General features: G+C 40.9%; 1 protein-coding gene across 1 annotated transcript in view; it reads left to right on the forward strand.

Moving 5' to 3' along the window:
• LOC120528398 (tripartite motif-containing protein 16-like) overlaps positions 1-15,682 on the forward strand; it is a 41,049-nt gene extending 25,367 nt beyond the window's left edge. Inside the window, exons 3-5 of the mRNA XM_039752554.1 lie at positions 1,653-1,886; positions 8,026-8,185; positions 15,095-15,682. Of these exons, the coding sequence (XP_039608488.1) occupies positions 1,653-1,886; positions 8,026-8,185; positions 15,095-15,636 (936 nt within the window). The 3' untranslated portion in view covers positions 15,637-15,682. The remainder of the gene's footprint in view (positions 1-1,652; positions 1,887-8,025; positions 8,186-15,094) is intronic.
• Positions 15,683-17,669: the final 1,987 nt, after the last annotated feature.

Genomic DNA, 17,669 nt, shown 5'->3' on the forward strand with positions numbered 1-17,669 from the left:
GTAATGTGCGTTGGCTGTCTATCAGAATGACTTAATTCTTTGCAAATTTAGTTAGTCATTCCACTGCTCCCTTTTAAATGAAGACATTGGAATTGAAAGTGCAGACGTGTGAGAGGATCAGATTCAACCTCAATGGGTGGGGTTTCATCCTGAGCCAGCTCAGTGCTTATTGATGACATGTCACACTGAGACATCCCAAGTGACTCTTTGTCATTATTAGAGGCTGAATTCCGTCTCTCGGCCAGCTGGAAGTTGAGGAGCTGATTCTAAGCCATGACTAGATCTAGCGATCATGTGGGAGTATCAACTGTGACAGGTCAATTAATTTCTAACCAGTCTCTACCTAGCATCATGGGGAAGGAAGGATTTTCCATCGCCACCACCACCAACCTTTTTAAAATGCCGTCATGGCATGGCAGATGGATCTATAATACAGATTAGACGGGTCTTAATCTTTAGCCACTGTTACGGTAACACCAGATGGCGAGTCAAAAATGGAAATGTTACTGCTTGAGTCAAATAAAGACGTAACTTAATGCCTAACTAATGCTTCTCCTGTATGTGCAAAGGCTAGACGAGTAGCGAGTGTACACCGCCCCTCCCCCTATATGACTCCGCAGACCTCTTTGTCACTTTGCAGCACCATCCGATGTGCATCAGGTTCTACTCTAGCATACAGAACTCAATTTTAGGGACGCAAGTACGTTTCACATGAGTCCCGTTCTGATTCTCCCGAGCCAGCTTCTGCTCTGAAGTGATCTATCGCCTCCACGGAAATGATGTCAATGTGCCCCAAAGCCAGCTGGCTGATTTTCTTTGGCAAAGTATGGAGTAGCAAAGCATATGTTATCTGCTCCGTTATTTGATGCCTCATTTTCTCGTGTGGTCTCAACCACCTGACCACTTTCACCCATAAATTTACAGCATGCTTTTTAGTTGCCATAGCATGATTAAAAGTCCAGACCATTATATCTCTCGCCTGCCAACCCAGGATTCTCCCACCTTTATCAAAAGGATTTCCTTTTGTGAGACATTTAGAAGCAGTCCCTGTACTCGGGAGCACATAATAAGTCCCTGTTCTACCCTCCCATAGGCCTTTAACAGGTTGATGGGTTGAGCATACTCATTTTTTCCCTGACATACATCAACCAACCCCAGCGCAGCGAATCGGGAGCGGTACTTACCCATCCAAACATTCTTCAGTTGCAGGTTGAAGTAGTCGAGTTGTGTTTATAGATTTATGCTATACTTGGATTAAAAGAATTTCTTTGATTTTTTGAGCAGTATGTATATACAACAGACCAGCATTTCTCCACAACACCCATTTCTTCTGCTTCTTCTTCTAACTTTGTCTTGCTCCACTCTCAAACCCACCATGACCAGGAGAGGCTGTTTTTAACGATAGAGTCCTAACAGAGTCCTCACATGACAATAGAGCTCTCCTAGAGCTGCTTGGTAAGACTGTACATTCCATGCAGTCTTGGAGGTGCCTTAAAAAGATGATGCTTTCAGAGTACAAAGGGAATCCTCCTAATGCACTTCTCCTAAATCAAACTCTCCTTTACAACATCAAAATGCTAATAAAAGTGTCTTGTGACTGTTTTTTTTTTAATTAGGTGACTCAATTCAATATTTTTCTCCCATCTAAAAAGATCTCTGTGGAAAGAGTGATGGGGGAACATGAGAAGATCTTCACTGAAATGATTCACTGCATTGAGGAAGCCCACAAGAAACTGACCAAGAAGATCAAAGAACAAGAAAAGAGAGAAATGGAGAAGGGTAAAGGAGTCATGGAGCAACTGGAGAAGGAGATTGAGGAGCTGAAGAGGAGAGAAGCTGAGCTGAAGGAGCTTTCAGAGACCAAGGACCATCTCCACTTCCTACAGGTGAGAGCGACACTTCACAGGGAGTCTGATCAGAAGGGGTGTGTGGGACCTGAGAAACGTTAAAATCAAGAGATCTGAGTTGTTTTTACAAATGGCAAGAACAGGCCATTTAGTCCAATTTCTTATTTGCCTAATATTTCCAAAATATAGGCAAAAATCTCAAAGTTTCTGCCTTAATCTACATGACAGACAGGTCAATGTAAAGTTGTTTCTTTGAGGAACTAAATTTGTATGAAATTTATTCTTAGTAAGAGTCGATTTAAATAACACCACCTGACAAAAGAAGCATTTCCTTTAGTATTTCCTCACAGCCCAAACCCCACAGTCCAGTCTGGTCTCTCTTCTTCTTCTTGACTTTATTTTCTGCTGTTTTCTTATTTCTCTAACACACAATATTCCTGATGTGGTCTCTCATTACAGAACTGTGATGAGTGCACAAAGTCTTTCTGACAAGTCACAAACTTTATACTGGCAGACCTTCAATTGTAAAATTATACTGAACTAGCCAACCCACGGCGTAGCATACACCGCATAATCACGCCGCTTTTTTAATGATTTTTAAGCACAGGGGAAAAAATGAACATTTGAAAAATCTGTAATTTAATAAACCACCAAGAAAAATAACATTGCAACAATGCACGCTATGAACCAACATACAATTGTCCGTGACTGAAAACTGGAGGAGCGCCGTCGCACCTTCTCTTCCCAGAGCGAAGGACGGGGCTGGACGGCGCTCGTTCAGTATGCACTGCCTGCTCATGTGCCCGCCTCCAACTCCTTACCTGAGTCGCTTTCATCTGTGTACAGTCCACCTCTGAGCCACGTTGACTTTTCATTGTTCTTTTGCGGTTCCGGCTGCTTTTCTATATATAATCCACCAAGTCACCCGACCATGGTAGTAGCGAGGGGGGTGGGGGGGTTGTTGGGTGTGTGTACAAAGGGCAGGGACGTAATCAGTGTGAGCGTATGACCCGCACTTACTGGGATTTCCTCGTTCGTGGGGAACAATTGCAAGACCCGGTCTCCATCACGAATGGGGTTCAACGGCTTACCCACGCCTCCCTGCGCCGGGTAGACACACGTTGATCCATTCAGTGTAGCACGCGTGCAGTACCAAAGATACAAGGGCATCACAGACCTGTTAATGCTCAATCTCACCGTGGCTGAAAGACACTTGTCCCTCTAAGAATTTGGACGCTGACTGCTCTTGGGTCGCGTAACTATTTAGCAGGAGGGAGTCTCCTTCATTTTCGGAATTAACCAGCCAAATCACTCCACCAACTAAGAACGGCCATGCACCACCACCCACAGAATCGAGAAAGAGCTATCAATCTGTCAATCCTCTCTGTGTCCCGGCAGGGTGAGGTTTCCCGTGTTGAGTCAAATGAAGCGAAAGGCTCCACACCTGGTGGTGCCCTTCCGTCAATTCCTTCAAGTTTCAGCTTGTAACCATACTCCCCCCGAACCTAAAGACTTTGGTTACCTAGTTGGCTGCCCAGCGGGTCATGGGACTGACGCTGCTGGATTGCCAGTTGGCATCGCTTATGGTCGAACTACGGCGGTATGTGACCGTCTTCGAACCTCTGACTTTCGTTCTTGATTAATGAAAACATTCTTGGCAAATGCTTTCACTCTCGCTCGAATTGTTGGCGGGCGTGGCTCTGTCATGCGTGTGCCATGGTCGGCTGTTTAGTGAATTGTTGGTGGGCGGGGCTCTCTCTTGTGTGCGTCTTGCTTGCCATGAACTTAGTGAATTCTTAGAGTTGCTGGGCGTGGCTCTGTGAGTTGTCTTCGTATCCCATGGTCTTAGCGTTGGTGGGCGGGTCTCTGAGAGTTGGCGGGTGTGGCTCTGTCTTTCGTGCGTCTTGCTTGCCATGTCTTGCATGCGTCTTGCTTGCCATGGACTTAGAGAATTATATATATATATATAGATAGTGTGTGTAAGTCTTTGGATTTAATTGACAAATTCCCCCCTGGAACAAATATCTATCTATCTATCTATCTATCTATCTATCTATCTATCTATCTATCTATCTATCTATCTATCTATCTATCTATCTATCTATCTATCTCAATACATCAAAAAGCCCAATGCCTTGTTTTGTCTGCTAAGTCAGTTCTTCATCTGCCTGTCCACTGCCCCCTCAGTCCACTTATCTGATTACTCGCCTCTTATGAAGTTCAAAATGAAAAGCATTTTGAAAGTCAAGGCCAATGACATTTTTTGTCCATTATAATGAAACATTCTCCTATAAATATCCAATGAATGAATGAAAAATAATCTCTCTATTTTTTTTTTATTTTTATTTTTATTAATTTTATTACAGTCCATACAAAGCAATCAAGTTTTACAAAAGAAAAATTGAGTTAAGAACAGAGAGAGAGCAAGCCAAATAAGTTAAATTTAAGGCTTGTAAACATACCTAAATTAAAAAATTCTCTGTGCTTTATAAACTTATTTTAAAATATTACTGATTAGATCCTGCCATGTTTTAAAAAAGGTCTGTACAGATCCTCTAACTGAGTATTTGATTTTTCCAATTTCAAATAATATAACACATCAGTTTCCCACTGACTTAAAGAGGAGAGTTTGGGTTCTTCCAGTTTATCAGAATAAGTCTGCGTGCCAACAGTGTAGTGAATGCAATCACAATTTGTTTGTCTTTCTCCACTTTAAGCCCTCTGGAAGAACCCCAAACACAGCTGTTAATGGGTTAGGAGGGATTGTGAGTCCAAGGCTGTCTGACAGGTAATTAAAAATTTTTGTCCAGAATAATGTTAATTTGGTGCAGGCCCAGAACATGTGACCTAGTGAGGCTGGGGCTTGGTTGCAACGTTCGCAGGTTGGATCATGCCCTGGAAACATTTTGGAGAGTTTTAGTCGAGACAGATGTGCTCGATATATAATTTTGAGTTGTATAATTGTATGTTTTGTGCATATGGAGCTCGAGTGAATTCTCTGCATTGCTACTTTCCACTCCTTTTCTGATATATTAATTGAGAGATCTTTTCCCAGTGTCCTCTTGGATCTTTGAAAGGAAGGGATTGTAAAAGGATTTTATATATTGTAGAGATGGAGTCTAACTCCTTGAAATTGAGCAATATTTTTCCAGCATGGATGAGGGTGCAAGATGAGGAAAATCTGGAAGGTTCTGTTTAACAAAGTTCCTGATTTGAAGATAGTGAAAGAAATGTAGCTGGAATGTTAAATTTGGAATGTAATTGTTCATAGGATGCAAAGACGTTGTCTATATAAAGATCTCTAAGCAAGTTAATTCCAAATTTTTCCAGATATTAAAACTGCATATGTTTGTGAAGGTTGAAAGAGGTGGTTCTCTTGCAGAGGTGCCACAGATAGAAGCTTCTCCGTCTTAAAATGCTTTCTACATTGGTTCCAGATTCTAAGTGAGTGGAGCACAATTGGGTTATTAGTGTATTGCCGATAATGTGTTTATTGGAGCACAGAGCAAGGAATACAAAGAAGTACTGCAGGATTTTACTTCTATTGCGGTCCAAGCCTGTGTATGTTCTTCTATTTGTGTCCAGGTTCTTATCGCCTGTATATTTGCTGCCCAGTAATAAAACTGGAAGTTAGGTAGAGCCATGCCGCCTTCTGCCTTTTGTCTTTGTAGGGTCGCTCTTTTGATGCGTGGATGTTTTGAATTCCAAATAAATGAGGTTATTGTTGAATCTAATTGCTTAAAGAATGATTTATTAATGTATATTGGTATGTTTTGAAATAAAAAAAGGAGCTTAGGAAGAATATTCATCTTAACAGTGTTAATTCTTCCAGCTAGTGTGAGATGAAGGGTTGACCATCTATGCAAGTCTTGTTTAATTTTTTCCATGTAGACGACGAAATTTTGTTGATAAAGAGCTTTATGTTTACTTGTGATGTTTACCCGAGGTATTTAAACTGTTCTGCAATGATAAAAGGTAGGGTGTCTAATCTAATATTATATGCTTGAGAATTCACTGGAAAGTGTACACTTTTATTCAGATTAATTCTGAGACCAGAGAGCTTTTGAAATTCTGTGAGTGCTGCTAAGACTGCAGGCACAGAATTTTCTGGTCCGATATATACAGTACCATGTCATCTGCATATAATGAGATTTTCTGTTCCAGTCCTTCTCTGCTAATCCCCTTTATCTGATCAGTATTTCGACAATGTATTGCCAGTGGTTCAATGGCAATTGCAAACAGCAGTGGTGACAAGGGCATCCTTGTCTAGTGCCACGTTCTAGTTTAAAGTAGTCTGAGCAAATGTTATTGATGCAAACTGAAGCTTCTGGGTTAGTATACAGTAATTTAATCCATGCACAAATGTTGGGCCAAACCCAAACTTCTCCAATGTAGTAAAAGGTATTTCCATTCAATCATGTCGAATGCTTTTCTGCATCCAATGATAATAATATTTCTGGGGTGTTTGATTTAGTTGGTGAGTATATTACATTAAACAGGCGTCGAAGATTTGAAGATAAGTGTCGGCCCCTAATAAATCCAGTTTGGTCTTGTGATATTACGAGGGAGCACTTTCTCCATCCTTCTAGCTATGATTTTAGAGAGTATTTTAACGTCGTTATTCAGAAGTGAAATTGGTCTGTATGATGCACATTGTAATAAGTCCTTATTTTGTTTTGGAAAGACAGTGATTAGTGCTTGGCGAAAGGTTTGTGGAAGAGATTGGTTATCTCTGGCTTCTGTAAATGTTGCTAATAGGAGGGGAGCTAGCTGAGCGGAGAATTTCTTGTAAAACTCTGCAGGGTAGCCATCAGGGCCTGCTGCTTTTCCACCTTGGAGTGACTTTATAGCATCTAGTAATTCTGATAATGCAGAGGTTTATCAAGTTCCTCCACACTAAAGCGTCTATTTGTGGTATCTGTAATGTATCCAGAAATGCATTAGATTGTATATTGTCTTCTTTAAACTCAGTAGTATATAGGGATTTATAGTAGTCTCTGAAAGTGTGCATTATATTTTTGTGTTCGATGATTTTATCTCCATTAGTGTTAGTAATTACGAGATTGCGTTGCGTACTTCTTGCTTGTGAATTTGTTGAGCTAAAAGCTTATTAGCTTTCTCTCCATGTTCATAATAATGATGTCTGGATTTGTAAATTAGTTGTTCAGTTTCTTTAGTTGTCAAGAGGTTTAATTCTGAATGTAGAGCCTGCCTCCTCTATGTAGAGTCTCGCTTGGTAGTCTGGCATGTTCTTCATCTATTTTAGTAATTTCGCTTTTTATCTCTGCTACTTTCTTGGCTTCGGATTTATTTCTGTGGGAAAGATATGAGATAATCTGTCCTCTTAAGAAGGCCTTAAGAGTTTCCCAGAGTATTCCTGCAGAGATCTCGGGGGATGTATTTGTCTCTAGAAAGAATTTGATTTGTTTGGATATAAATTCAGTACAATTCTCGTCAGCTAATAGAAGCGGTTGAGGCGCCATCTGCGGGGTGAGTGTATGGGGCTTAGTAATTTCAGCTCCAAGATCATAGGTGCATGGTCCGAAATAACAATAGCATCGTATTTACAAGATTTAATCTTAGGCAAGAAGATATTGTCTATAAAGTAATTAATCCTTGAGTAGCAATGATGTACTGGTGAGTAGAAAGAATATGTTCTTGAATTTGGGTTTAAAAACCTCCAGGGGTCTGATAAGTTGTGATCAGTTATAAACTTTGTAATTATCTTTGCGGTGTTAGATACTGCTCCCCCTGTGGAGGAAGTCCTATCTAAAAGTGGATTTAAAACACAATTAAAGTCCCCAGCCATTATAACTTTATGAGTGTTCAGATTGGGAATGGATGCAAATAAATTTTGTATAAATTCCTTATCATCAACATTAGGTGCATAAACATTTATCAAAATCATTTTACAGTTAGATAAGTCTCCCATGACCATTACATATCTCCCTTCAGGATCCAATACTACATCTGATGCTACAAATGGTACAGTTCTATGTATGAGAATTCCCACACCTCTAGTTTTCTTCGTAAAACTAGAATGGAACATTTTGGCCAAATAATCTCTCTATCTAAACCCAAGATGAATGTACACCACACTGATGTTTAGTTCAGAGGAGTTCCTTCTTATTAATGTTATTTTTTATTTCTCCTTGTTCCCTCTTCTCTCCTTATGCAGACTTTCCCATCTCGCTGTGTCCTTCCTGCTATTGGAGACTCGCTCAGCTTCATTGTCAGAGCTGAATTGTCTTCAATGGACCTGCTAAAGGAGCTGTCATGTCTGAAAAAGAGTCTGGAGAAGATCAGCCAGTGGGACATCCCAATATGGACTCCATCAGGTACTGTGACTCTTCATGTTTTGTTTACGTCCATTAGGAGGACCAGAGTGACAATCACAGGGACACTGGGATGCCTGAAGAAGGCCTGCTCTTTTTACATTTATCTCTAAGCCTTTACTGTTTACAATTTTTTCTAATGTCTATTAAGTGACTAGCTGAGTGATATCACACTCTCATATTAAAGAGTTCTTGAATGCTTAATTTAAATATTTGATTTATTATTAGCACAGTGAAACACCAGTTTTTTTAAACAGTGTTAATGGTACAGTGGTACGTCTGTCTGTTTTGATCATGTTGTAGATTTATGAACCTCTGTGCGCCAGACATGCTAGCCCTTGCATTCCTCTTTCTTTGTGTTTCTTGTGTCTTCTGTTCCTTGGATGTTGCTTCCCTCTGGTGGACACTGGGTGGCATTATGTCCTGGCACAGATGCAAGATGTCAGATGGTATATTCATTTACAGTGGCTAAAAAAGTACGACCCCCTCCTTATTTCCATCTTACATCATTACAACCTATAAAAATCACAAATGCAGAGTATCGCAGTGAACGTTTATTTCTCTGTGTAAGTATTTTGAAACATTTAGAGTTTGGCGAACTAAACAAATGCAAATTGACAGTCATGTTCTTCAAAATGCTGTTAAAAAGTAATTGACTCCTTCACATGACACACAGTCAATACTTGGTAGCAGCACTCTTTACGGCAACAACTGCTTGCAATCACTTAGCACATCTGGATGGAGGCCATTTTTTCCCATTCTTCCTTGCAGAACTGCTCCAACAGGGCAATGTTTGAAGACTTTCATTTGTGAACTGCAATTTTGAGATCACACTACAAATTTTCAATCGGATTCAAACCCGGACTCTGGCTAGGCAAGAGAGAGATGCTTCTTCTGTTTACTCCCTTAAAAGCTACTTCTTTAATTCACATTGTGATTCTTTTCATTTGCTCTGCATAATGACCAAAATAAAATAAGGAACAGAAAGTTGTGTTAAACTGGCAGGGCCTGCTCGGTGTACAAGTAAAGTGTGAACTTGAAAGCAGTGAAGACATAAATTAAACTGAATTGGGATCAACTTCAGTGCGTTGTGATATCATGAAATCTGAATGAGCTTCTGCTATCTTCTCTGTCCTTTACATTCTGTCAGATGGGCTCCTCATTAGAAGTTCACATTAATCCATTTTATGCCATGCTTCCACAGGCTCTTGTGTTTTATAAGTGTGGTGTCGTATACTCAGACTCATTACACCTACTGAGATTAAAGAGAGTTTCACACAGTGAGAGTATTTCTTCATATATTTTAGTCATAAAGTTTAGCAAATGAGAGGAGTGCATTAGAACCCTGACCACTTCAGGACCACCTCAACACTCCACTGAGTGCACATAACAAGTTCACAGGTTAAACATATTAACAGACTTTAAAATTATAAACTATATAATGTTTACATATCACGATACTGTGTATTTAAACAAATCTGTAAGCTAAAGCAGTTCTGCACTGATGAACATAAATGGAACCTAACAATGTCTGTCCATGAACAGAACTGCTGAGCTGTGGCCAACTGACAACACAGGAGAGGAAAACAGAAAGTGAGGTGATGAGGGTTAATAGTTCAGACATGTGTGCGCCCAACTGCACCGACACTGTTTACTACCTGAAAGAAAGTCTGAGATCCAATGGTGGATTGGACTGGGCAGGCTGAACTTGGTCAGTTTCTTATCATGGAGCTCTGAGATGTTGGTGTCTAAAGCAGAGGTCAAGTCCACAATTGAGACCCTCTCATCTGCCCTGCTGATCAAGGTGTTGGTAAATAAAACTCAGACTCCGAGTCACTGCATCATCAACACACCGGTGGGCTCTGTGTGCAGACTTGATCCACATGTTTTGTTGTTTTATTTTAACTGCATTACATTTGTAATTAGTGTTTAAGAATTTAACATTATAAAATTCCATCTTAAATAGGAATGTCAGCATTAATGTGTTAACACTTGAGCTTAATTTAAAAGCCTTGATCTGTTAATATAAAACAAAGTTATGTCGAGATTCCAGAATTTACTTTTTCTTGTTCCTTTTCTGGTCACCCCTTTATCATCTGAACTGCACTGATCTGCTCTCCTGCTCTCATCTCATCTCATGCAGTCTGCTGCAATGTCCTGAACTGAACTTTACGTTATATGCTATATACAAATGTTTTATCCCATACATATCACCATCAGGAGCATTGCACTTCTCAATTCATGGGAGATTAAGTCATTAATGTTATAATAGAACAGACATTCTTTTTGGCAGAAACTTTAGTTTTCAAAGTAACTTTTCAGACATCTCTCTGTGTAAAATCAAAGTAGTATACACACACAGCAATGAAGAGCTGGCCATGTTAACATCTGCAGAGTTCAATAAACTAACCTGGCTGGAGAAACTACTGGAACTGTGCAGGTCAGTTATGAGCTTCCAGACATCTGCTTATGGATTGTTGTGTTGTTGTTTATGTAATTATTGAAGTGATGATAAAGTGTCATGTTATTAAGCTAACTAAGAGCACAGAAAGGGCAGCTCTGTGAGATCAGATCCTGAGATTTTTATTTCCTGAATTTGAATTACACCTTTTATGTTTATTTTATGTAAGTGATAACTTCTGCAAACCATTCATTAAAAAGGCTGAGAACACTGTGGCGCCTAAAGCTATAATGTAACTACAGTTGTCTCGATAACAAAGAGCCTTCTTTTACTAGACGTTCATTCTAGAGCTCCTGCAACTGTAAGTATTCAAAATAAACACGACAAATAATCAGGGAAGGAAATAAATGCTGTGCTAAGTAATGTTATTTATTTCATAAAATAGAAACAAACTATTAAATACAATCTAGCAAAACTATTTGATTACAACCTGATAATAGTATTAGGATGTTGTGACTCAGGTGGTTTGTTATTTCATTTCAAAATCAGTCTTTGATGCTCATGTTCAATGCTGCATTGGGCAGCTGCCTTTTTTTTTCTTTTTGATATTGTGCACAAAAGGAGATCTACTCTGGAGTCTGAAAATATGAACAAACTTGTGTGCCTTAGCAACTGGTTCTGAAGGTTACATAATGATGACAGTGGCCTTGAGAAAAGTTACAGACATGTCCAAAATACTGTCTGTTGTTTGTCATAAGTTTGAAAATGAATGGAATTTCTAAAATCCCCTTAGAATTATTTCTAGTATATCACGATACTGACATTATTATATTTATTCCTGATTTGATGGTGTAGTTCATAGGAATCACAAACTTATGTGAAATAAGTTAAAGCTGATAAAAGTACCTGGCATCTGCCATTCTTTTCTCCATAGAGCAGAAACTTTGTGATTTACTCACGACTTAAAACATTGTAGGAATTAAACCAAAACAAGATGGCATGGAAAATTTTGTGGAAGCCATTTGATGTTAAAATACATCATTAAATAAGAATCAGTCCACTATGAGAAACACGGGGGTCTTCAGTCACTCAGCCCTCACAAAGCTTTGATGAGTCATTGTGTGCATCACACTGGACATGGAGAAGTGAAGAGGAGGAAAGGAAGAAGGTCACAGCCAAGCATGGTCAAGGTAAAGAATACAAGGCCATCTCCAAAGAGCTTCATGTTCCTGTGGCCTCAGTAACTAAACAAAAGCTTTACAGTAAGTCACAGCAGCTCTGTGTCCACAGAAAACAAAACGAGTGTTCAAAGAAAAAACACAAAACGTGGAGGAGGCACATTAATGTTAGGGGGTGCTGTGCTAAATCTGTGCAGGGCACAATAAAATGAGAAGATCATCAAGACATTCTGGAGTAAACGCCACAAACCTCTGTCTGAAGTGCGGATCATGGATCCTCCAGAACAGACAAATAAGACCAGCCAAATATGGTGGAAATCACTTTGGAATGTTCTGAAGTGGTCCACTATGCGTCCTCAACTGAATCCAAGTCAACATCCATGGGAAGAGCTAGAAGTTACAGTTGGGAGAAGAAGTCCATCAAAGCTCAAAAAGAGTGGGTAGAGTGGGTAGTGAGAGGAGTAGAAATCTCATCCAGAGCTGAACGAAGTGCTTGATGGCAGGTCTCACCTGAAAACAGTCGGTTAGAGAATATTAGGTGAGGGTCCCAATAATTGTGTTCACGCCATTGTCATTTATTTTATTATGTACGTCTGAAATTAAAAACAAAGAGTCTGCATTGTGGAATAAAGAATGGCGGATGACAATTACTGTGGTCAGTTTACACTTATTTGACAGAAAATTAGGATTCTTGTTTAAAAATTGAAAAGGACAAAAAATACTTGGGGCATGTCGGTGACACAAACAGTAGAGAGACAAATGTGACATATAATGATATCAATAGGATTCATTCAGTTCAGCAGACCATCATGGCCGTGGTGGGTTTGCATTGAAGTGATTTTTAACACAACATTCTCAATCCAGTTCAGACTGCGTTGTGTTAAGTCAGGTGATCACAACCACACAAGGCCAATTCAGAAACGCCAATTCACCCAACATGCACGTCTGTGGATTATGTGAAGAAAACCAGGAGTGACACGAGGAGAACACGCTGACCTGACAAAGACAACCACTGGGCGCCAAATTCAAAGTTGTGAAGCTCAATCTGTGAGGCCGCAGCTCCAACCCCTCGGCCATCATGCTGTCCTGAATCGGGTTTTCACAGTTTAGTTCTTCTTATTCACATTTCTTATTATTTTGAACCTGCATCTTTAGATTTTAAAGTTAATTTCTACTGAATGAATTGTTTTGAGTAATTTCAGCTCACTCCGTGATGATTTCCTTCATGAACTTTGCATCTCTCAGCACTCAATGGCCGTCTTGTTTGCTGGCCTGTAAATCATCGAGCTGTCAGTCACAAGTTTATGACAATTCATTACAAACATTTCATTCTCACTCAGTTGTTATTTTATTTTTATTTTTTATTTTACATATTTGTTTAGCCATGACCTTTCAAACGTTAGTTTGTGTGACAGTGGACTGATTTAAAATTAAAGGGGTGGACTGTGACAATAAAAGTGTCATTTAATAAAGCCAGTGGTCTGTGTGGACAGTCCATTTGAACTCTGACCTCGACGGTGACCTTTTTCTCATAACAATGGCGCTGATCAGGGCAGCCACAGTTGTTTGCTCGCTGCTGATGTGTTGTTTTTCTCTGTTAACTTTGCCTTTTGTAACAATATGAGGATTACATACACATGAGATCAGCTCCTGTATATTGATTACGGACACATTCATACGGATTTAGCACTTATGAACCTCTGACTGCAGACTCGGACTCCCAGCCAGGTAACTCCCACCTGAAGAGGAGAAGGAGGACATGCTCAGGGTCTCTGGTGGGGCTCAGGAGACGCGTTTGTCGAGTGCCCCTTCCCTTACTAGTTTTATCAACGTCAGACCACTGAGGCCCAAAACAGATGAACTTCATCTTCTTCTCGGCCCCAGTAAGGATTATTCTCTCTGGTCAGCGTATTGCTGTGTGGACACCTGGCTTACTGCATCAGTTCCTGACTCCACATTAGAACTGCTGGGGTTTCTGCTTTACAGAGCAGTTAGAGATGCTGATCATCCCAACAAGTCAAAGGCGCTGGAGTCTGCTGCTACATTAGTATGTTTGTGTGGACTTCCACCTCTCAGACTGTCTCTGTATCACTACAGGTGCCCCTCGAGGCTGTGGGTGGCCCCCTTACTTTACTCCTTGTACCGCAATGACTGCAGGTCCACTGATCCTTCAGTTAATTCATTAAGTTAACTGATGACACCACCATTATTGGTCTAATTACTAACGGCAATGAAACACCTTCTAGAAAAGAGGGGTTTTGTCTTGTGTCTTGGTGAGCTTCAACACCCTGCTGCTCAAGACCCCTGAGACAGTGGAAATGGCCATTGACTTTCACAAACAGCAGTCACAACCTCTAACACTAGAAATGAATGATTCAGTAGTCAATATAGTGGACTCCTTCAAAGTTCTGAGCACAACAATCACAAACACTCTCAGCTGGGACATGAACACCACCACATCACTAAGAAGGCACAGCGGTGATTGGACTTCTTAAGTCAGATAAAGAAATTAAATATTTCACAGCCAATCCTCGTTTAGTTTCACAAAGCCGTAATTGAACGTGTAATCACATTCTCCATTGGTGTCTGGTTTGGCTCACCAACGTCACACTCCATAAATAAATGACAGCGTGTGGTGAGGTCTGCTGTGCTCTTCATCTGTGCAGACCTGTAGACATCTCGTGTCACTAACCGTGTCATAAGGACCACCACAGACTCATCTCAGCAGCTCATCACTTCTTCACACAAACTCCCAAACGCTTCAGTCAATTCAAACTCAAACTAACAGACACCTCCAGAGTTTCTTAGCCAGAGCGACAGCCTCTCCCAGCAGTGACTTAGCCGTCTTCTGTGTGTGTTCATGTGTTCTGTCAGAGACTGTGTGAAGGTGTGTGTGTGTGTACAGTGTGAGGACATGTGTGTGTGACACAGGAATACACACTACACTCACTCTCTCACTGGCACATCACTATCGGCACATCTCCTTTATAATTGGATTATTCTACAACTTGGTGTGAAGTTTGTCTTTTTAACTTCAGCTCTTTCTGTTATTTGTCTGTGATGTTATGTTCCGTTATAAGGAGCTCCAAATCTACCAAGTCAGAGTCCTGCACATGAAGTACTGGAGAATAAAAGGGATTCAGATTTATAATGATTCTAGAATTTTATTTTAAATCTCCAGAGATTCTGTCCAATCAGATGAGCTCTTTACTATTAGTGTCTCATCAGCGCAGCTCCTGATTGGTTCTTGTTAAATGTCTGTGTTGTGCTCCACCCCCAGTCCCATTACACACTCCCAGATTTCCTCACTCGTTTTCTTTTCTCTCCTTTCAGACTTCTGTCCCCTCACACTGGACATCAACACGGCACACAGAGACCTTCATCTGTCTGAAGGGAACAAAAAGGTGACACATAAGGGGACAAAAGCCAAATATCCTGATCATCCTGACAGATTTGACTGCTGGTCTCAAGTTCTATGCAGAGAGGGTCTGACTGGGACTCGCTGTTACTGGGAGGTGGAGTGCAGTGGAGACCTCATGATGATTGGAGTCGCATATAAAGGACTGAGCAGGAAAGGAAGGGGCAGGGAGTGCAGCCTTGGAAACAACAACAAGTCCTGGAGTTTGTTGAGTTCTCATTCCCAGTACTCTGTGTGGCACAATAACAAGGAGACTGAAATCAGCGCCCCCTATAGCCCCAGAATAGGTGTGTATCTAGACTGGTCTGCTGGCTCTCTGTCATTTTATAGCGTCTCACACACAATGACCCTCCTGCACAGGTTCAACACCTCCTTCACTGAGCCCCTCTATCCAGGGTTTTGGCTTGATCCTGACTGCAGTGTAAAAATCAGCCATCTGACACCATGTGATCACTGACCAGTACCCTCCACCGGTCACTTGATGTCCCCAGAAGCGCAGGTCCTCTTTGTGTTTATAGTTTGGGTTGAAATTAATTTTACAGGGTGGGTGGGTTTGGGGGGGAAACACCTCTGTGATTGAATTTGTGGATGAGAATGAGGGGCGAGTGTGGCTGTCAGGGCCTCCATTATTATTGGGTTTGAGTAGTCAATCAGGTGTGTGTGTCATAATGAGGGGCGGATGACACCTCAGAGCTACAAATACCAGTCTGACCAGCAGGGGTCTCTGTTGATTCACAGCCACATGTCCTTCAGGCTGACACGCCAATACTTACTGAGGCCCCCAAGCATCACTGAATGTCACCTGTTAAGTAGGACATCCATGTGGTCCTTCTGGATCAGCACAACTGAAAGGCGCTATACAGACTCAGTATGGAGAGCTCTTGAATAGTGACTATATGTAGGAGCAGAGAGTGACAGATAGGACTGGAGTGTTGTCCACTCACCACACATTAGGTGACACTCCATTGGTCACTTAAAGGGTCCTTCAGTGTGAATGTCTGAAGATGAGGACTCAGCGGTCAGTCAGATGTCGGCCATACTGACAGAGTTTGGTGTTTTAGTTGATGTCACATTAAACTTTAAACTGCACCCCCTCCTTGTTCCCAGATTTGTCACTCTTGGTACCCTGAAAGCTCCAACATCTTCACAAAATGAATTCTTGGTCAGTTGGCACACACTTGAAATGGGTGCACATGTGTGGCTTTGCAGTGGACTGGCACCCCGTCTAGGGTTGGCCCACCTTGTCCACAAACTGAAAAGCGGATAAGAAAGACAAGGAATGGATAGAAGGGGTCACTGATTGGTCAGTCGCCAAACTACTGCCTCTTGTGGCCACTCTAAATATTACACAGCAATTTATACAAAAAGGAAATCTAAAAGATAAAAGCAGAAAGCATTCAGTGAAATCCTGAGCAGTGAAACATGAAAGGAGAGAATGAGAAACAATCAGAGAGTCAGACGAATGGAGACTTTAACAGGAGGACTGAGGGGTGGGATGGAAGTGCAGTGGGGCCCTCTAGTGGACACCCGCCATATTACACACATGGGAAAGGTCAGCAGTGAAGGGGGGAGAAAAGAATACAGTGCAGTGTAAAAGAAATAAGAATAAAGAAAAAACAGAAGAATAAAACACCTGAAATAAAGAACTTTAAATATTATATCTAAAACTAATTAAGATTTAAACGAATTAAGAGAAAAATAAGGGAGACACGATCACACAGTCACATGACCTTCAGAGCTGACAGGTGAGCTGACTCTTCTGTAGCCAAACTGCCCCCTCTAGTGGCCACTCTCAGTATTAAATGAATGCCAAGGCTGAGGGGGATGAAAGATTTGGGTTTGATCAAATGGATATTTAGTGCAGATTTCTTAATATTGTCATTAGCTTTAAGGAGAGTGCAGCTTTGTTAGGTTATGGAAGATTCTCTATGGGAAAAGAACATTTATTTGAAATAATCTTTTTAATAATCGTTATGTATTTACAAAATACAAACCTCATAACTGTTTACATTTTGTATAATAAACTCCCAATGGTGTTTGGTGAATAAACAGTAAGGATGACTGACATTTGTCAAATATGCTCATCTGTGACCTTCTGACTTGTCACCACCTCTGGTCACATCTCCTGTGTTGTCTGATCTGAAGATATAACGCTCCATATTGATGATCCATTTCTTAATAGCGCTGGAAAAGTCAGAATATGCTTTTTAGTTCTCAAGACAATGGGGTGAGTAACAAATAAGATGTTGAATTGGATTGAAAATTTGATTTGTAAGTCTAGTAGTGAAATCGATCATTTAGACCTGAGCAGTGCTCTCCATTCCACATCTGAGTGTCTGCGTTCTGTCATGTGTCCTGTGTGCCCCTGTGTGTCCGCTGTGCCCTCATATGCCCACTCGAGCCTGACCTCACCCACACTACTGAGATGTTCAGTTACTGATAAAGATGGACATTAAATGGTGAATTTGACACTCATGGACACCACAAGAA

Source organism: Polypterus senegalus, chromosome 4, assembly GCF_016835505.1.
Source record: "Polypterus senegalus isolate Bchr_013 chromosome 4, ASM1683550v1, whole genome shotgun sequence".
Taxonomy (NCBI): Eukaryota; Metazoa; Chordata; class Cladistia; order Polypteriformes; family Polypteridae; genus Polypterus; species Polypterus senegalus.